This window comes from Pteronotus mesoamericanus, unplaced genomic scaffold (assembly GCF_021234165.1).
Source record: "Pteronotus mesoamericanus isolate MK-2021 breed Mesoamerican mustached bat unplaced genomic scaffold, CSHL_Meso_final scaffold_118, whole genome shotgun sequence".
In the NCBI taxonomy this organism is placed as follows: domain Eukaryota; kingdom Metazoa; phylum Chordata; class Mammalia; order Chiroptera; family Mormoopidae; genus Pteronotus; species Pteronotus mesoamericanus.
In genome coordinates, this window is record NW_026555301.1 from 11,449,406 (window position 1) to 11,471,570 (window position 22,165).

Sequence of the window (22,165 nt, forward strand, 5' to 3'; positions counted from 1 at the left end):
GAGGGACAACGAACGGCGCGCCCGCGAAGGGCTGCGGCCGACGAGGTGGTGGGCGAGGCCGGTGACCCAATAAAGCGAGTGGGGCCGCAGGCGGCCCTGCCCGGCTCCGTTTCCCGGCACAAGCCGTAGGGTCCCGGGCCGGCGGCAGCTTGCGCGTCTCTGTCCGCTGCTCTCGGCTTGAGGGAGCCTCTGGCCGAGGGTGTGAGCGCGCGCCGCCGGGCCGGGAGCGAGGGAGGCGGGAGGAGAGAGCGCCAGCCGCCCCGGGGCCGTACACAGCGGACAGGCGAGGCGGGGCAAGGCCAGGGGCCCACGGCGCCCGCCCTTCCCCGGCGTCCCGGAGCCACTCCGCCCGCGGCCCAGTCCCGAGCCCTCGGCCCGCCCTGCGCGCGCGCGCGCGCGCGCGCCACCGCCGTCCCGTCCCTCCTTCTCGCTGCCCCTCCCGCGCGCGTCCACCGGCTCCCCGGCTCGCGCCGCTCCATGTAGCCCCGGATCCCCGGGAGACCGAGGAGGAGGGGGTGACCACAAGATGGCGGGTACGTGGCCCCCTGTTCTCCGGGAGGCGCGGCGGCGGCGCCTCCCCGCGTCCGCCCGTCAGCCCCGTGTGGGGCCGAGGCCGGCGCGGGGTCCCTGCGCGGGGAGGCGCCGCGGGGCCGGGAGGGAAAGAGGAAGGGTGGGTGGCAGCGGCGGAGCGGCGGGTCGCGGGGGCGCTGACCGGGCCTTTTCTTTTCTCCCCTCGACGCAGATCTCTCGCTGCTTCAAGAGGACCTGCAGGAGGACGCGGACGGATGTGAGTGCGCCCGCCCTGCTGTCGCTGTCGTTGGCAGCCTGCGGAGAGCGGCCGGGAAGGGAGAGAAGGAGGGCGGGCGGCAGCGGCCTGGGCCCGGCCCGGCGTGGGGACCGGCTCGGCGAGGCGTGGCCCTGGGCCGGCTAAGGTTGTGGTTTTGAGGGAATATTGAACTTTCTGGAGGAAACGGTGTGTCCCGCTTCCGCTGGTGGAGAGAGATGCCCTGTGTAATGCTTCGATTTGGGTTCTGCCCCATCGCCCACCCATCTAACCACCGCCAAATCTCCTGTGGGCTTGAGAACCGCCCAGCCGTCCGTTTTGGTAGAAAAAACTTGCAAGCAGAAATTTGATTTAGGAATTTGGGGTGTGTTTATCTCCTTTGAGTGTCTTCCGGGGGCCTTCCCCCTCCCTTCAACCCTCCTGGGGAAGGAAGAAGCTATAAGGAAGGAAGGTGTTTTTTCTTCTAGTAGCTTTCAAGTGTTCCACAGCGGCCAGCTGTAGGGCAGCTTGGTCCCTGCTAGCCGCCTCGGTTCATTTGCTCCGCTTCTGATTATATGGAGATTACTTACCTGTAATTTCACTTGAGCTCTTAGCAGTTTTTACATTGCTCCATGCTCATTTTACTGGTGGATTACGGGAAGGTTAGAAGGTGTGGCCTTGGCAGGAATTACTAAATCTGGAGAACGTATTTCTTTAATGCAAATGTTCACAAATTACCCAGACCTCCTTAAATATTACAATTTTAGCTTCTTTTTTTTTTTTTGAGACGTTGAAGTTTTAAAAGAGTTGATACTTTTGTATGAGCAAAAACTTTGACATTGTTTCCAAAATAAAAAGGAATTGTTCACTTCGTATGTGCTCTTCTAGCTCCAGAACGTAATTTGGAAATTGTTCTGAGTTGAAATGATAATCATGGTAGAGTTTCTGGTGTATTTAGGGGGAAGCCTGCCTGATGCTGAGATTTACTGTGACTTATACCTATATAAGTAATTCAGAGATGGCTACAGTTTGAAATTGCTCTTTTAAATACTGTGTAATTAATTCTTAGTACTGTCTATTTTGGTTTCCCTTGCCCAAATTAAGCTTAATTTTTAAATTCCTGGGTGCTTTGAGTGAAATAAAGGAAATTTACTATTTAGAAGTATTCTATAAAAAGTAGTTATTTTGAAAGTAATTTAAACATATGCAAACTTTTAAGTGTGGGGATTTTTTTTTTTAAGTAAAAAGTTCTTTTAAAGGGAGTACTCATGTAGTGAAGGACAGCTTGTACATTTCATTTACTGCTTTACCTTAGTCCACTAATCTGCCTACTGGTAAGTTTAGAATGTTATTTTGGGCAGCTATTCATTTCTTGCAAAGTTACCTTTAGAAAGGTGTCTGTTTTCTCAAAACAGGCTTCTCATTCTTTTATTTTGTTTCAAGTCTTTATGAATAGAAGATATATTCATTCAGCAGGTGTTTAGGAATATCTGGAGCAAGAATTTGTTTGTATTAATTTGTATTCACTTAGGTGCCATGCGCTCTTAAAGGATGAGCTGCAGTATTACTTTTGTTGTTTCTGACCCTTAAGGGACCATAGTCTAGAGGGGAAAGCATATCTGTGCAGAACCCAACAATGATTTATTCATGAGTCTCAAGACTTCTGCTCCATACTGAGGATATAGTTGTGCAAAGGATAATCACAATCCATGCCCTCTAGTGGTTTATAAGCAATTTTAATGTTAAGTGTGATAGTGAAGGTATCAGAGGCATTATAGAACAATAGTTAATAGACAGGACTCTAGAGCTAGATTGTTTTGTTTCAATCTTGGCATTGTCACTTTGGACAGGCTCCTGTAACTCAACCTGTCTATGCCAATGATTTGTTATTTGTAAATGGGTATATAAAAATTATGTACCTTATTGAATTCAGAGCCTTATGTAAATTAATGCATGAAAAGCACTTAGAACAGCAGCTGGTAAATAGTGACTATTATGTGTTTGTTGTTTTCCTGAGTAAAGTATAAGGGAAGCTTGAAAGAAAGAGCAGAGCCCTGGCCGGGTGGCTTATTTGGTTGGATCATTGTCCCCATGCGCCAAGGTTGTAGATTCCATCCCTGGTCAGGGCACATACAGGAAGCAACTGATGGGTGCATGGATAAGTGGAGCAATGGGTAGATGTTTCTCTTTCTCTCTAAAAATATATATATATATATATATATATTTATATATATCAATAAAAAGTTTAAAATAATGAAAGAAAAAGCAGAGAAGGAGATACTGATGTTGAGCCTTGCACTCCAGAATTACTATATATTTATAAATGGTTCTGATGCTTGCAATTAACTTTTTATAGATGCTGTTCCCATTTTGTTTTAATTTAGGATAAAAGACATTTGAAGGCACAAATAGTTTATTTGCATATCCATAATTTGTTGAAGACTTCATTAGAATAATTGTTTATTTTTCTTAGTTGTTTTTACAGGCAATAGTTTTTGTAGATGGTACTGTCACCCCCTGGGAAACTTTCCCCTTATCCCTTTAGTTCTTCTAGCTGGTCAAATAAGTGAAACAACATACAGCAGATTAACAAGAGAAAATCAAATTTTATTACATGCACATAGGTAATTTACATAAACAGAAAAATTCCAAAGACAATGAGGCTAAATCAGGTATAGATGTCATTTTGGAGGAAGATGGCGGGGGGGGGGGGAGGGGTGCGGGGGGGGGAATAGGGACACATCTGGATTTCTAAAGGGAAACAGGCAACTCACAGGTTAGCTGAGAAAGTGGGAAACACATTCTTGTTACCTATCAGAAACAATGGGACAGAGAGGAAGTTAGGGTACAGATTTTTTTTTCATGGATCCTTCCTGTATACCACTGGTAATTCTTATGTGCTCAAGTGAATGTGTTGTGGTGGCTATCCTAAGGTTCCCTTCCTGAAGCAGGTTTTTCTATTGAATCACTTTAAGAAGGAAAGAGAGAGATTAAAAAAACAAAAACAAAAAACCACTTTCTGAGTTTGTTGGGCTTTAGTTGTTCACAGCTTGAAATAATCTGCGTGCCAAGGTGGCATATCCCAAGGATAGCTCCCTACTCTGACAACGCTTTTACCCAGAATACTCAGAAACAAGGATCTTTGAACTTATGGCCATTTGAAGAATCACTTGCCTTCATTTGCCCATGATGCCTGGTCGAGGGCAAGATGTTTGGTAAGGGAATGAAAAAGTGTAACACCCTGGAGAAGCTGAAGAAGGTAGAGAACCAGAGATGTCAGCAAGAATGGACCTTAGGCCCCCCTTAGATCTGGACTGTATATTATGAGCCCAATTTTCTGTCTCAGGCAACACTGGTATGAAGGCTAGTCTCCAGGATAGTTGTGCACCCAGTCCGGCCACTTCATCCAAGCTAGGTTGAAGCTGGCCTTGGAGATGGAAGGAAATTAATTACTTTCTAGCCAAGCTTTGGAATCTCGATTGTTTTTCCTAAATGCAGAACCTAGACTAAGGCAGAATAGAGCGTAAATGCTATTGTACAGGTAATCCGCAGCTGTGGAGACTAAGAGCACCTGGTTAGGGTCTAGATCTTGGAAGCGGGGGATTGCCAGATCTTGGAAAGAGTCTTCAGTTCTTTTGTTTTGATTTGTTTTATTTTAAGCCTTAAAGTCTATGTGTAGAGCAGTAAAATAGGAGAAGGGGTTGGTCAAAAACTGACTTGACTGATACTCCTGGGAGAAAAAGAAACAAAATCATAGCATGTAAAAAATGGTGCATTGTACCAGGTGGGGCAAAAGTAGGTTTATAGTTATGAGTATGTGAAACACAGTTTATTCTTGTGTTATTATTTATTAACTATTATTTTCCATATGAACAACTGTGAACCTACTTTAGCCCAATCCTGTATATACATATCAAAAGATCATAAAGGTAAGTAAATAAAATCATTATTAGGTACTATTAAAATTAACTTTAAGAAAATAATGCAATGAAAAAACATGTTGGTTTTAGTTTTAATGTGATACTAGATCATGAAACACTTTGAATTTCAAAGTGAAAACAAGCTAGTGATTCCATATGAATAGGTGACTTCAGAGTTGGGTAAACACTTTCTTTTCCTTAAAAAATGGGAAGCAGTGCAAAAAGGACAAATAGACTTTAAGAGAAAGATACTTCAAATTTCTATTGTCAGTTTTCCAAAGGCTCAATTTTGATTTACATTTAAGTTGCTAGACTTATAAAAGATGTAAGATAGCTAAAGATACACAGTAAGATTTGATGAGTTAATGCTTGTAAAAATAATTTCACCAAAGAAGTTTGATTAAAATTCACATTTTTACAAAAAGAATAGATTGAAGAATATTTTAAAAGAATGATTATATAACACTTAATAGTTTGTAGCAGCGTTCATAAAGAGGTGGTTCTTCATAGTGGCCCTACGATATGTAGGCTGTGGTATTCTGATACTAATAAATAAGTCAGCTGACACACAAAGTGACTAAATTATTTTCTCAGAGAAAACCCCTAAGTACCAGCCAGAATTTTAAGCTAGGCCTCCTGATTCTCAATTTTGTATTTTAAATATTGTCTCTTCTTAAATTGCCCAGTTTATGACATTGAGCAGCCCAAGTTTCTTGTATAGGCAATTTATTTGAACCCTGCTTAAAATACCCTTGAAGATTAGTATGCTACATATGGTTTAATTTATTCTAGAGATAATTAGAATGGAGTTTAGATATAATGTAGCTTATTTAATTTTTATGTTAACTTTTCTTTCAGCCAAACTAGCATTATGTTAAAGAATTTTTGGAGCTATATTATGGAGTATGCCATACCACAGAAGTTTTGGAATCCTTTTACATGGATCCAGAACTAATTGGGTGTAACTGCCTAACCTGCACTCCTTTCAAGGTGTCTCTGGGCTCTCTAACTACTTTTAAAAACTAAAACTGGTTTTCATAAACTTTTGTAAGTTCTTGCCACCTGGAGAAGTTCCAGCTAGGGAGGGAATCAGTGAAAAACCATAAGAAGGTGTCCTTGGAAGTCATGATATTTATAAATTTTGTTAAATGAGTATTTGGAAAAGTGAGTCTTGGGACTTGGTAGCACATTTTAATGCTACCAACAGGACTGGACAGGAAAAATCTTTATTTAGACAGAATAGAAATTGATATCCTAGAAGAGTGCTTAAAATGGTTTTAGTGGTACCCACATGTGTATAGAATCAGTTAATGATGCCTTAAGTAACAATTCCCCATGTAGAATTTTTTTAAAAAAGGAAAAGGTGGGGGGAAACCCTTTGCTAATAAATGTATATGTTGGCTACCTGGGATTATTGCTTCACACACACAAAAAATAACCCCCCCTAAATACATAGTTTTTTGTTTGTTTTTCCTGCCTATGAAAGATATGTAGCTCTTATTTAGGTAAAGTTCATTAGTCTGCTACATTTGTTTGGTCACTGGTTTGTTATTTTATTTCTTGTCTTTTTACCTCAGTTCCCCTTTTCATCAAAACAAAGATATTTATCTATGTTTGCCTTATATTTTGGAATTTTGGATTTTTTGCCATCCAAAATAGCAAACAGATTTTGCCATCAGCTACACGATATGGTGGGCAACCCCTAAACTTAGGGTGATGTTTTGCTTTTAGCTTTAATTTAATATTTTTGGAAGAAGAGTGAGGTGGCACATCCATGGAATTTTGACTAAGGAGGTTGAATGGCCTGCATTCCCTGTGTAGCAGGCAGTTAGACAGACGTGAGCAGTGGAGGGATGATAGGCCAGGTACGGAAGGTCAGCAGGGCGGAAAGCCCTGGGTGCCTAGCAAAGGGGAAAACAGGTACCTTGCCCCGAGGATAACCCTCCTCCCCTAGTGGGTGCTGGGTTGCTAACTGTGCAGGTTCACCCCAGACACCCTTAAAAGGGGAACAAACAAAGGGTCTGGAGAAGACCCTTATGTGTTATTAAGCCCCTAGAACAATGAGGTTCTGACCCGCATCAGATACATCTACAAGGCAGTTGTGTTTAAACTCTAGGCTCAGAAAAACCGCAAAACCAAACAAATGATGTCATGGCTGCTTCAGGACCAGCTGCAGTGACTAATGACCCCCTGGCCTGCCGCCAACCAATCATTGGCAACCGTGACCTGAAAAGACACACCTGGAAAAGTGATAAATATTTTATTGGGAACATCCCCTAAACGCTCCATCCTTAAAGGCCCTTAGGACAGAGGACCTGGTATACTGGGGGAGAGCGAGCCCAGGCTCCCCCGTCTCCCTCTGCTTCCCCCGGGAGGGTTACCTTTACCTTTCTCTCTCTTGATCTCCAACGGCCTTTTTTTTTTTTTCTGCCCTCTGAAACTTTTTTCCTGAGCCCACTCCTTCTACAGTTCACTGCTTTTACCTCTGTGACTTTCTAAATAAACTTTCTCCTATAGATTGAGCTTTAGGTCTGAATTCTTTCCTAGAACGTCAAGTACCGAGGTTGCTTGCTAAACTGAGGTCCGCTCTAACTCCACCGGCCTAACAAACAGTGCTGGTTTCATTTTTTGCTTCCACCAAGACCTCTAAGTTCTAAGAAGCTTTTTAGCTGGGTCTTTTGTTTGTTTGGTTTTGTTTTTGTTTTTGTTTTTTGTACAGCTCTTTCAGCTGGCCCATCACCTAGTCCCTCTCTCTGAAACCATCCCCTGACTCTCCTAAGTCAAGTCTTAGCTACTTATCTCCCTACATTTAGGAGCAGATTTGTTTTCTGGCCTAATTGATACGTTTGGTTGATATTTGAGCATTTATCATGCTATAATTATGAAATATGCATATATCCCAGTATAGTTTTGAGTAAGGGGAAAGAGCACTGGGCTTTGTAAAATCTTGCAACCAGGGTTCAAATTCTGATTCTTGCCATTTATTCACTGTATAATCTTTAAAATGTTTTTGGGCTATAGGATTGTTTCCATTTTTTGGCTGTTACAAATAATACTGTTATGAGCATTCATGTACAAATCTTTGTAAATCTATGCGTTCTTTCTCTTGGGCACATACCTAGAAGTAGAATGGCTATTTATCTTTTTAAGAAACTGTGAGACCATTTTTCCAAAGTAATTGTACCATTTTATACTTCCACCAGCAATGTGTTAGAGGTCCAGGTGCTCCACACCATTGTCAGCACTTGGTGTAGGCAGTTTTCATTTTAGCCATTTCTAGTAAGAGTGTAATGGGTTTTGTTTTTCTTATTTTTCCTGTAGTTTGACTTTGCATATCTTTAATGATTAATATTGCTCATCATTTTATGTGCTCATTTACCATCCATATATCATCTCTGGTGAAATGTTTAAATCTTTTGTCCAGTTTTTATTGGGTTGTTTTCCTGTTTTGCGTGTTCCTTCTATGTTCCAGATACAAGTCTATTCTCATATATGAGATTTGAAAATATTTTCCAGTCTGTGACTTGTCTTTTCATTGTCTTAACAGTGTACTTTTGAAGTGCAGAAGTTCTGAAGTTGATGTTCAGCTTAATTATTTTTCACAGATGCCCTTTATCAGATTGAGAAAGTTCCCCAAATTTACTGAGAGCTTTCTTGAAATTCAGAATGGATGTTAGATTTTGTCAATGCTCTTCCTGTATCAGTGACTTTTCTTTTTTAGTTTTTTTAAAAGATTTTGTTTATTTTTTAGAGAGAGGAGAAGGGAGGGAGAAAGAAAGGGAGAGAAACATGGGTATGCAAGAGATACATTGTTTGGTTGCCTCTCGCATACCCCCAACTGGGGACCCAGCCGGCAACCAGGCATGTGCCCTGACGGGGAATCGAACGCGTGATCTTTTGGTGTGCAGGCCAGCACTCAATCCACTGAGCCACACCAGCCAGGGCTCTTTTTCAGTTTTTTAATATGATGAATTACATTGACTTTTAAAAGCAAATACTGTTACTTTTTTTAGTGGGAAATTTCAAATATTCGCAAAAGCTAATAAGCCAACCTATACCCATTACTTAGCTTCATCTTTCATCTGTCTCTTTCTAACATCTGAACTTTTGGGGGTGGGGGCCAAGGAGAGTGTAGCTGTAGTACTTTAAAGACATCCCAGGTGTTATTTTATTATAACTCTATTTCACAGTGATATACTTAAGTGTGATGTTACAGTCTATAAATAGGAGGACATCTAAGGTTATGGTAATTTATGAAAGTTTAAATGATTAAATTCTTATGTATTTTGCCTTGCTGGTTTTACTGTAATAAAGCGCATCTGTTTGTGCTTTCATTTTAATCATACTGATCACCAGATTAAGAGAAGCAGCATCTTGCTTATTTTTATCTTGCTAAAGCACATTTACCCAATAGGGTTAGCCTTCATAGTTAACAAATGAATATTGGTAAACAAAAGTTTAATAATTATATTTTAAATTAATTTGTTATATCATCTATAGCATCACGTAAGCTTTTAAAATTTGAGTTGTGCTATACCTCTGGTGAGCCAGTTATCTCAGAATTACTGAAATGAAGAGCTAAAGGACAGATTATATAGTCATCTTCCCATTTTAAATATGAGAAGTTTAGGCCCAAGGTGTCACAAATATAAAGGTCTATGGTGGCAGAGGCTAGAGTAATAAAACTCAGATCTTGTAGGTTTTAATATTCTTTTCCTAGGGATCATCTAACATAGCTTTTTAACTTGCTGCAAAAGGAAGATGGGAGAAATTTCTGGATTTTTAAAAATTTTTAAATTATTTATTATCATACTGTATGTTGTACATTGTGCTGTAACATTACTTATAATATTCCCCAGAGAGGTATATAGTCCCACAAACTTACAAAAGTCATACTTGGTGAGGCTTATCTCATGGTTAATTTACTTGGTCACCTAACTTGAAAGTGGTAGGTTAAATTAAAACCTGTCTTTATATTAAATATTTTATTTACTTCTTTATTACTTTTTATTGTGCTCTTACTGCCTTCCAATTTTGGCTTCCCTAGATTTATAACTTATTTAACCTCCTAAACTTTCTGGGGGATATACAGGTAGTAGTAGGCTCTTGAAGTATCTGGGGGATAAAATACTTTTTGCCCTTTGTAGCCCCTGGCTGTTACAGGAATATTAGAAGCAGAATTTAAGATCTGCTCAGAATGTATCCAGCCATGTACTATGAAAAATAGAGACATTTATTGAAGAAGATACAAGAAACATTGTACATAGCACAATGACACCTCAGCCCCCTTCAAAGTAGGCACCTTAGGACCTCACACAGTTCTCCCAGTTGCCATCAGCTGCCCCATCATATTTTCCTGAATCTCATCAGTGGTCTGAAATCTCTTCCCTTTTAAAAGATGATTTTAGTTTTGGGAAAAGGCAAAAATCGCAGGCTGCCAAATCTGGGTTGTGGAGGGCTGAGTCACTTGGGTGATTTGATGTTTCACCAGAAACTTGTACATGAGACTGATGCGTGAGCGGGTGCATTGTTGTGACGAAGCTGCCAGTCACCAGTTGCCCATAGCTTTGGCCTTCGGAATCATCCAGGTAGTTTCTGCAGAAGAATGTTGAAGCTTAACGCAAAATTGGATGCAGATTTGTTGCTCTACTCGCTCAATCATTTTGAATGAGACAGCCACACAGTACATATGTTCACTCAGTGAGGCACTGACTAGTACAATGAAGTTGTTACTGTTTGCATATGTGCATTCTAGTCTGCCTTCCTTGTCCGCCAGGTTACATCAATATCATGCAAACTGTTCTCGTTACATTAACAGTGGCTGGACTTTTTCTGTACAGACCTTGTGTACTCTTTTCTTTCAAATAATTCTTGCTTAAACTCAGTTGTGAGATTAAACATGCTATAGGACAATTTTATACTTATTAATAAAAGATTATTTCTAAGGATTTAGTAAATACAGTATTTATATTTGAAGGAAAGATTTCTGATAAATACTGTCACAAAGTAGAAATTGAACATTGACATACCTATTTGCATGAGACTTATAAGGTCCTTCAAATTTATTTTTTTCCTATTAATTTTTGTCCCCAAGCAATGACTTAATTGCACTTCTTCTCCATCACTAGACCAGGGGTTAGAAATTTCTGTAAAGGGCCAGATAGATAGTAAATATTTTACAATAGGTTTTGTGGGTCATATCCTCTCTGTTGCACCTACTCGGGCCTGCCAGTATAGGGTGAAAGCAGTCGTAGACAATACATAAATAAGTGTAGCTGTCTTCCAATGAAACTTTATTTACAAAAACAGAAATGAGCCAGGTTAACCTTCTGGCCATAGTTTGCTGACCCTGCACTATAGTGTAAGTCCAACGCCTAATAACATTTTTATTCTTACCCATCGCATAGTGCCCAGCACACAGCAGGCCTTTGCTGTGTACTAGCTGAGGTGAATCTTGATTTCTCTGGCCACACTAAGTAAGGCCATAAACCTAACTTGCAGTCAAATAATGAAATAACGTATTTTAAATTAAACTTAGAAAACTTTCAGACCTATGCAAAACATTCAGCCATTGTTAGCAAGGTGCCAATTTGCTCTATTTTTCTCTACAGTTATTTAGACACACACAGAATGTAATGTATACAGTATTCTGAATCTTCTTCATTGTACCTTCTGAGAATAAGTGGTAGAGATCATTATATTTTAGTCTGATCTTTAGTCTCCTAAGAGCAAGGTCATACTCTCATAGTCACCAGTTAAATGCAGAAAAAGTAACTTTGATACAATTGAACTATGTAATATATAGTTTATTTTTGAATTTGACCAATTGTCCAATAATATTCTTTATCTTTCCAACTCAGATTTCTGTGTCACATTTAGTTGTCTTTAATTTGGAACAATCTCGGCCTTTATCTTTCACGATATTGATATTTTGAAGAGTCATTTTGTTTTTGTCTGTCCTCATGATTTGATTCAGGTTATGCTTTTTTTTGGGGGGGGGACAAAAATACTGCATAATACTGTGATATTATCAGTGCTCCCTCAAGATGCACTTGATGTCTGTTGTTGTCCCTTATTGATGGCAGTAATTGTAACTACTTGGTGAAGGTGATGTCCAGATTTCTGCACTTCAAGATTGTTATTTTCCTTTTGTAATTAGTAGGGGAAATAAATAATTTGACACTGGGGAAATAGCCCATTCCCAAACAAACTTCTATCCAGGAATGTGTTGTTGATGGTTCTTACTTGGCTGGCATTCGACTTTACAGAAGATGTTGCCCTCTCTTTTTATTCATTTATTGGTTGATTTATTGGTTAAAATATTAAAGTCCCAAATCTTATATACATGATTAAATCTCTATGGTGTATTGCATTGTATTTCATTTTCTAAGATGTAAAGATTTGGGAAACAGAAAATAAAATTTGGCAAGTTTAATACGGCCTGAGCAGTATCACAGGAAAAATTGAAAGTGAGATCAGACTGTCAGCATTTTTCCACTTTAGAGAATGTTATTAGAGGTTCTGTGTGGAATAGAAGGTTGTTTTGATCATGTTTGATGAAAAGTTAGGTGTACAAATTAATCAGTTCTCTGTGGTGTGGTACTTCTCAAAGGTATTTACATGCTAATGTTGTGGATATCTTGGGGGGAGGATAAAGCGTGGTTAAAGAACCCTTATCCCTTCAAGTATCTCTAGGGACGACTTTTCATTATCAGATATTAATGAATTTGCATTCTTCAAGGGAAGCCTTAAACTGGTTTTTAGGTAATAAAATGATTAGCTACCCCCAAGTCTTTGTCCTCAAAGAGAATTTATCTGTTTTGGGCATGGGGGAAGTATAAAAAAATGAAAAAGAATAAGAAAAAATAACTCGAATACTGCAATTATTGGCAGAGTAAAATCAGCAAGGGGCTGCAGGGAATTAATTCAAAGGAGGATATCTTAATTAGAAAGAATAGGAAATGCATCCTTGATGGTTTTGTAAAGAGGTAAATTTAAACAGAGATGATGATTAAAAGGGCAACAATGGGACAGATCGAATCACTTAACACAGCAAAGTGTAGTAGGTAGGGCATGTGGCAGAAAATGGGACCCGGCATGGGCTGTTACCTGCTGTGGAGGAGAATAGATTGGGGTTAGATCCTGGAGACTCCTGAATTACAGCACGAGAAGGTTGTACCCTAATTTACATTGCCTGGAGGTTTTGGGGGGGGTTGGAGGAGAGGGAAGAGAGGAAGGGCAGGGAATATATTGCACATAGTAGTCCTTAAGGAAGGTTGAAGTGCTTCTGGTATGTAAACTGGATTGAATGAGAAGAGACTGGAGTAGGTGGATTGAAGGGGTTGTAATAGTCTAGGGCAGGGTCTTCAAACTTAATTACTATATATACCTCCTAAAATAATTTTGAAATAAAATATGTACCTCTGTATCTCATTCATTTTTAACATTTAAAGTTATTTTTAAAACTGATACTGTTGTATCACTTTAAAAAAAGTGGAATCTAAATACCATAGCAGCTTTATACATTTATCATCCAGTTTAAAAAATTCAATAATATACTCTTTAGATTGGGAATTTTACATTCTTTTTGTTCTTTATCTCTTTTCGTTTACTACAAGAATTTTGTATTATCTTTTTATGGCTAAAAGTTTTAACTATTACCCTGTGACAGTTCTTTGCACCAAAAATGTATATAAAGAGAAGTTGAAAATTTTAATTTTCTGTGGCCTGAAAACCTTTTTTTGGTTTCTGTTATTAATACTCGGGTTATCAAGTCAGAATGTATTATAAATGATGATAAAAGTTTTGTAAAAAATTTTATTGAATAATGTGGGGGCTAAAAAAAGTTAATGCCTTTCCTCCCACCTTCTAAGTTCTTGTAGCTGTACTAATCAAATTGACAGACAGGAGAAAACAACATAAGCATGAAAATTTCAAAGAGCACGAGGAAAGATTGGGTACATATGACATTTCTGGAAAAAGGAGAAAAGATGGGGCAGGATATTAGATTTCAGGAGCGAGAATGCACCCCATACAAATCTTGAAGAAAAGTGGAACAGACCAGACAGGAAAATCCTTGCTAGACAACTCAAACTATGGGACTTGGGGGTGTGTGTGGTGGGGGGCAGGTGGTATTTAGCTCACAGCCTCTGCTTGAAGCCCTCTTATTTATCATACTTACCTTAAATTACGCTAAGGCGAACTTCCTAAATCTCCTTCCTGAAGCTGGTTTCTCTGTCTGAATCTCTTGGGTAGGAGGCGGGAGGAGTGTCAGAGGTTCTTTCTGCTTCTTGTTTTTCTTTATTAACAGCTTAAAATCAATATCCACAAAAGGTAAAACCTTCGTTCCCTTCAATAAGCGTCAATTAGTGAAATGGATAAGGCTCCAACAAATAACTAGGTATTCAAGGATGACTATAATTCATTGCTACAATGAGACAATATTTAGCATCAATTTCTTTTTTTCATTTTAAGGTCTATAAGCCCTGAGAAATTCTTTTGACATAAATAACTTCTTGACATAAATAACTTGATAGAGTTTTGTTATCAACAAATTGAAAAATACCTGACCTGTAAAAATATTTATCTTTAGAGAGTTGATTTCTCCAAGGACCCCTTTGTTTGGCAATGGAGGCCTTTTTTTAAAATTATTTTTTTTATTTTTTTCCCTTGTTGCTGTGCATCAAGTGTATCCTTTTGTGTCAGGTGTATCCCACGTAGCCTTGAGATACCTTTCTTTGTCTAAGGAGAGGCAGAGATTGTGATCCAGATCCCCAGGCACATTTTTGGGGTAGACAACTGGAAAATCCCTTAAAGTTAGCTGTATGATTTATTTTTCAGGAAAGTCTTTGTCTACTTCAGAGGGTTTGAATACCCCAATTTGCTCTGAGCAAAAGATACCAGAACCTCTGAATTAGGATGTAGAGAAATGAGAGGTGGGAATACAGAATGCTTACAAAAGTAGAATTTATAGTTCTTAGCATCTAATTAGATATGAAGGCAAGAAAGGTATGGTAAAAAAAATAAAAAAGTAACAAAACCTCATGTTTAAGAATTCAGGGTTACTGAGTAAAAACATAGTAATTGAAAAGTCATGAGGAAGAGCTCATTTTTATAAGATCAATTTGGATAGTTTAATTTTCAGAACAAATGCAACATTAAAGTAGAGATTCTGTGAAGTATCTGAAACTATGGATCTCTGGATCAGGGCCGGAGATCTTTGGGCGTCATCTGCATCGTAAGTGATTGTTGAAGCTGTGCATTATCAAGGACAGGAGAGGTGTGTGTGTGTGTGTGTGATGCATGTATGAGAACAAAAGTAGAGGGAAATAGAGCTACATTTACTCCCTCTATGCCATCTGTTTTACATAAAAGGGTCAGAAAGAAGTAAGCAAGAATAGTCCAGAAAGGTACTCAGGATTGTGTACTTCCAGAGAACACAAGAAAAGAGAATTTAAGAGGAGGCTTTTGGGAAAGGGAGAGTTGGCTTTGTCAAATACTGTAAAGAAGTTAAGACAGAATGTCTAAGCAGGGCCCTTCAATGTTGACGAATTATTGCTCATCTTTGGGAAGAGATTCCCAAGAGTTGAAAATAGGACAGGTTATGTTTGTGTTGATGAAGAGGTGAAAGGCTGCGAAAGGAACTTTGCCTTTGAGAAGTATAATGAGGAAGTCATTTTAGAGAATAAACAAACTTAAGTTTCAGATTCATTGTGTCAGTGAAACACCCATGTAGTCAGAATTGCCCTTAGTTACCTTTATCAATATATTGCTCATAAAGTATGGTTTACACAACTGTGTTTATGTACGAATGTAACAGTCATATATTTTCCTTCCACCATTGTAACTGTAATTTACTGTTTTTATAGTTTATTCCTAGATGAGGTTGTTGGTGTTAGGCCATGTTGTTGGAAAATACATCTTTAGACAGTGGTAGTGAGATGGTCCATTTTGAGAAGCCTATGAGAGCAGCTGCAGCACTTTTTAATCTCCTCATGCCCATAAGCATATATGTATGGTCAGGCAATAGAGTGGTGATCAGGTACACCACGAAACTGTGCTCTTCCTTGCTTTTGTTCCCCTGGTTGCTGGCACTTTCCCCCCGACTTGGCACTAGAGAGCACATCTAAAGCATGTATGGTAGTAAGGTAGGACTGGAGGCTGATGTTTTGAGAGTAGTTCTTGGGACTTAGAATAGGGATTTGAAACATTCTGAGAGAATTGTAAGATTTAACAGTAGTGGAGTCAAAATTCTTACTGGGTCAGCATGAAGTTAGCATGAATTTGTAGTATATGAAACATTGTTAAGGAGGAATAGAAAAGAGGCTTACTTACAGTATTGATGTAGGTAGAACTTGAACCATCTCCACTGAGTTAGAATGTTGCACTCTTGAGGGGACTAGGTTCTCTGTACCTTCCTCTTCTGCTCTCTGGCAACTAGGAGTAGGATAATTGGAAGAAGAGTGAAATGAGGCCTCAGGTTCTCTTAGAATGCTGTGTAAAGACAGAGGTTGTTTGGCTTGGAAAAGCCATCACTGTCTTTGCTTTTTCTTATTTTTAAAAAAGAAATGATGGTTTTAATTAATAATTGATATTTTTAATTAAATTTTATTGTAGCACAGTTGAATACGTATACACGCCTACTGGAATTGTCTGTTGCTTCAAGGAGGTAATTGTGGAATTTAATTAAGTTATTACTTAGAATCTCAAGTGCCATTTCTAACTACAGGATGGTAATGTGATTTCTCTAGCCAGGCAAGAGGACTTTGCAAAATGTAATAATGTTACTCTTTAAAAATTAGAAGGGTAAGTTGATTTTGGTTGGTCACATTCCCCTGCTGCTCCTGCTTTGAATGTGTGTGAACGCCGTGTCCCACCGGTACTAAATTACTTGTAAGTTTTCTAAATATGACATGGCTTTTCTTGACTCCCTGTCTTTCTGTTTCTCTGCTTAGAATACCCTCTTCTTGCCCTCTGTCCTACTTTGGCATACTCCTCTATTTTCCAGGAATTGGCACAGTAAGAGATTAACAACAGTACCTAGCAATAAAATAGAAAAATTATAACCGTATAATAAAAGTTATATGAATGTGGGGGGTCTCTCCCATTTTATTTCTCAAAACATCTTAACTGTACTGTACTCATCCTTCTTGTGATGATGTGAGATGATACAAGGTCTGTGTGCTGAGATGAAGTGAGGTGACTTGTACAGTAGTGTTAGGCCACTATTGACCTGATGATAAGGAACAGATAGATTGGACAGAGGGACGGCTCACTTTCAAGGCAGGCAGGAAGGAGCAGGACTGTGCGAGATATCCTAGTCATGCTATTTTTTAGTATCCAATTTTAATTCCTCTTTGCCTTAAAAAAAATTTTTTTATCGTCACCCAAGGACATTTTTTCATTTTTAGAGAAAGAAGATGGGAATTGGGGGAGAGAAACATCAGTGTAAGAGAGAAACACTGATTGGTTGCCTCCTGTATGCACCCGGACCAGGGGTCGGGCACACCTGGACTGGGGAACAAACCCGCAACCCTTTGGTTATGGGACGACGCTCCCACCAACTGAGTCACACCAGTAATGTACAGCTACATTACTCCCTCTGTGCTATCTGTTTTATCTGAGGATATTACTAACTGTACCATCACTTAGGTTATATGCTGTAGAATTTTTTTCATTAGTGGCAATAGTTTTTTTAATTATATTTTGTATTTGTTTTTTTAACTTGTGACAGGAGTTTGTAGGGTGTGACTGGGTAAGACTTAAGCATGCAGTATCTTGTTGCCTCCACAAAGGTGAAAGCTAGAGCCTTATTAGTCCTATCAGAAATTGCTGAGGAAATCTAGAATTTGGAGAGGATTGAGGCCGGAATGATTCCACAGATACTGACAGGAGGTGCGGCAGTACTAGGAAGCAGAATGAACCTCTGCCAGAGGGGAATACTTCCTTTGGTATAGAAATAATTGTCAGCCATGATTGATAGAGTGGCGACAAAAGTTGAATCAAAATATGATTTTGTTACTCTCTAGGAGTATGTTTCTCAAATAGATTTGACAATCTGGGTTTGATTGTTGAAGCTGTCGATAATCAAGGAGAGGAAAGGTGTGTGTGATGCATGTATGAGGTGGGATGGGGGTGTTTTTTAAAAAATGAATGCTCCTGAGCCTCACTCCGGATCTATATATCAGCGTCTACATATGAGGTCTGGGAATCTGCATTTTTCAGATAAGTGCTCAAAGCTAGTCTTAAACACAGTTATGTTTGACAATCACCACTCTAGGAATCTTCCCCACTGCCCCTTAATTTCCATAGATCAGAATCAATATTATTAATGTTTATCTTTAAGATTAACAAGTGTGAGTTGAGACTGAAACAGTTTGGTCATAGACATAGAATTTCTAGAACCTACAGAAGGAACCTTTGAAGTCATGCTAGCTCTACAGTATTAAGTTATAGAGGAGAAAACTGAGGCCAAATGAGAGTGATTGATTTTTACAACTCTTTGATTCATAATTAAGGAACTTTGCTATGAATTGTAGATCAGAATAACCTATATAAAATTTTGTCTGTACTATATAAGTAATTATTTCATATTAGGTCTTACTTTTAACCCAGTTTGATGCTCTGCCTTTTAATTGAGCTATTTGGACCATTTGCATGTAAAGTGATTATTGGTATGGTTGGGTTTAAATCTTTCATCTTGCTATTTTCCATTTATTTGTTCTATCAGTTCCTTCTTCCCTTCATTATCTTTTTCTGCTTTATTTTGGATTGAGTAGATCTTTTTTATGGTTTTATTTTATGGCTCTTACTGGCTTACTAGCTCTATGTTTTAGATTGATTTTTTGATGTTTAATGGTTGCTACATAGTTTATAATTAGTACATACTATCTTTAACTTATTACAGTCTACCTTCAAGTAATATGTATATTTTCACATACAGCGTGAGAACCTTAGGACAGCATACTTTACTGTTTTCCTGCCTTTGTGTTGGTGTGGTCATACATTTTACTTCTCTATATGTTGTAACTCTCACAGTACATTTTTTTATCTTTTTATTTTATAGTATCTATTTTTCGCTTTAAACAAGAAGGCTTTTGTATTTACCCACATATTTACCATTTCTCATGCTCTTCATTTCTTCGTTGTAAGTCCAGATTCCCACCTGGTATAATTTTCTTTTTGCTTGGATTGCCTTTAATCTTATAGCGCAGGTCTGCTGGTGATACCTGTCAGCTTTTATATGAATGAAAAAGTCTTTATTTCACCTTTGCATTTGAAAGAGAACGAATTTCAAAGATATCTGAAAGATTTCTACTTACAGAGTATAGAGTTGGATGTTGACATTGTTCTTTCAAGTCTTCGGGCTTGTATTGTTTCTGATGAGAAGTTTCCTGTAATTTTTCTTTTTCTGTATATTAGGTTTTTCTCTGACTGCATTGCAGAATTAACTATCAGTGTTTGACATTAGTTTATTTACAAGTTGTGTTCTGTTTGAATGTGTAAGCTTTTAGTCTCTGTGATCACTCTTTCCTGATCACTGTTTTCTGTAATCACCCCATATGGAGTTTTTACAGCCTCTGACTCCTGTGCTTCTAGAGGCAACTTAGAACATATCCTATAAAAACAGCAAGGAAGCATCCTTCAGCTGTTTATGGTTTCTGAATTGATCCTAAGATTTTCCTGTGATTCTTTGTACCACTCCAGACTCATTAAGGGCAGTTTTACTTATGCTACTTCAGACAGGCAAGGGGTACTTTTTAGTTTCAGAGTGTTTTAAGGAGTATTTCTGATGTCTCTGATAGTTGGTGTGGATGACTACAGCTCAGAGTCTGATGTGATTATTATACCTTCAGCCCTGGACTTCGTCTCACAAGATGAAATGTTGACGCCACTGGGGAGATTGGACAAGTATGCTGCAAGTGAGAACGTATATAACAGGTATGTGCATATTCTTTCCATTAAAGTGGTTTTTATTACATTAATTTCAGGAGAGAAAATAAAATTACCCAATTTAAAGTAGGTATTATTAACATGTGCACTCTTAGTCACCAAAATTCTCATAATAGTCACAGCCTTTATAGTTGTTTTTTTCTTGATCCTACTAACTATATAGCACTCTTTCTGTGCTTTCGGGAAAAAAAAAAAAAAGTTGCTTTTTTGCTGTTAGACATAATTTTGATATTGTGTAAAGTGATTACTGAGGAGTATATTTAGGCTTTCATAAATGCTGTTGTATACCTGCTGTGTGCCAGGTGATGTTCACGGGGACTGTGACGTGCCAGTGACTAAGAGATAACACTCTTCCTAATGCATTGTTTGTCCTATAGTCACAATACCACCTATATCAGACTTTTCTGGAAAATCTGAAAGTCTTTGCTTACATTTTTTGAATATAAACATATAACATTCATTTAGTGAAAATATATAAAGATGTTTTATATAATAAAGAATGAGTAAATTTTCCCATTATTATAATTGAAAATTACAGAAATAAAATTTCATTGACCTTAGGAATTTGTTAAATCAATTAGATAAAGATGCAAAATATTTTAGTAAACATTCAATTTCATCTTGTTAAAATAAAATTCATACTGGCATTTGTCACTTAGGAAATTAGAGGCTTTAATATATGTTATTAAATATATAAGAAAAGATTTTCTTTAAAACTATATAGATTCTGCCTTTTGAAATTATGAATATTAACTATTGATGCCACTAAACACTGTATAATTTTTTGTGTGTGTAGACAAATGGTGGCCCGGAGTTTGCTGGATACATTGAGGGAAGTCTGCGATGATGAAAGAGATTGTATTGCTGTTTTGGAAAGAATTAGCAGATTAGCTGACGATTCAGGTATATGTTTATGCAGAGAAAGTTTTCTTTTACCAAATTTGTGTTTTTAAAACTAATGAAAAACTCACTGTGATAAGAAATTATAAAAAAAAATTTCCTAAGTACATTGCCTAACCCCTTAGTAACAAGAAAATAAATACCTATTACTAAAATCCAAACATTTTATAGTAGGCCCATGTGATTTAATTTTCAAACTTTCTCAGTAGCAAAATCTTAACAAGCCTTGGTTAGGTAGCTCAGTTGGTTAGAGCATCATCTCGATGTGCCAAGGATTTGGGTTTGGTTCCTGGTCAGGGCACATGCAAGAATCAGTTATCTGCCCTGGCCAGCATGGCTCAATTGATTGAATGTCATCCAGTGAAGCAAAATAGCTCTCCATTTCTATTCTGGGTCAGGGCACATGCCTGGCTTGGGGGTTTGCCCTGCCCGAGCACCTGCGAGAGGCAACTGATTGATGTTTCTCTCTTACACAGGTGTTTATTTCCCTTACTTTTTCCCTCTCTTCCCCTCTCTGTAAAAATAAATAAATATTTTTAAAAAGAATCAACCAGTGAATGCATAAATAAGTGGAACAAGTCGGTGTTTCTCTTTGTATCTCCCTCTTCCTTTCTGTTAAATAAATTTTTTTAAAAAAGAACAATCTTAACATTGTCTTGCATCATGTATGTTAATATTTTAGGATTAATAAAAACTTTAAAGATAATTTTGAATAATTTACAAAGGATGGTGTGGGCTCTAAATATTTTTAGGCATATATAAATTGCTTTCCTTTTGTATGCTTTCCCATTTGCAAAAAATGTTAATCACCCCTTGTAAAACTAAAGGTGTCTCCAAAGTGAAAACAGGAGGGTCTGCTTAACAAAGAAGTAAACTTGATTTGAGGCTTAAAACAGTTATATTTTTTTCTAAAAATATTTTTATTGTGGTAAAATATGCATAAAATGTACCATTTTAACCTAACACTAATTTCTAAGCAGAGTTTTATATTTGACTTTAGAAACAATTTCAAAAATAAAGATTTTTTTCTTAAAAATTTTATTAAAGTATGTTATCTTTCAATTTCTAATGAACTTTTTGGCATGTCAGCAAATCTTTTAATTTTTAGTTGAGCTCATCTTTTGGTTAGCAAGTTCATTTTACGGGAATATCTTTTTATTTTTGGCATAAGCCTTAAATAATTTTTCTTATCTTTTAAGGTAGAAAAAGTATTTGTAACCTTACTGATAGCCTTTTTCATTGTGACAGTCTGTTTACATAATTGCTCATGGATAAGCTTGTTCTGGTTTTAGGAGAGAGCCTCATCAACTATAATTTGTACTTATAATTTATTTTTTGATTTGGTGTGGATACAGTTTTACTTAAATTTTTGGCAGTGTTGCATCCCATTGTGATTACTCCTTTCTTAGTAGAGACATAGTTATTATTTAAAGAGGAATTTGTATTTCCCATATTTCACCTTGTATAATGTGCACTTTTTTCCCCAAATTTTTGAGGGAAAAATAAGAACGTGCATTATACATGAGTAGTATTAATGCTGTACCTGTGTAAATGTTTTCAATTCTTTTATTTATGCTTATGCATTAAAATTGTAACTCTAAAAACAATAACTATATCTGTATGCAGAATA

At 37.9% G+C, this 22,165-nt stretch overlaps 1 protein-coding gene across 2 annotated transcripts in view; it reads left to right on the forward strand.

Moving 5' to 3' along the window:
• The first annotated feature begins 402 nt into the window (after window positions 1-402).
• The window catches only part of PPP4R1 (protein phosphatase 4 regulatory subunit 1), a 69,620-nt gene continuing 47,857 nt past the window's right edge, over window positions 403-22,165 (forward strand). The window contains exons 1-4 of one of the 2 annotated variants that reach the window (XM_054587355.1): window positions 403-533; window positions 743-787; window positions 19,488-19,623; window positions 20,432-20,538. In XM_054587355.1, the coding sequence (XP_054443330.1) occupies window positions 527-533; window positions 743-787; window positions 19,488-19,623; window positions 20,432-20,538 (295 nt within the window). In that variant the 5' untranslated portion in view covers window positions 403-526. The remainder of the gene's footprint in view (window positions 534-742; window positions 788-19,487; window positions 19,624-20,431; window positions 20,539-22,165) is intronic. The other variant, XM_054587357.1, reaches the window with a different exon arrangement.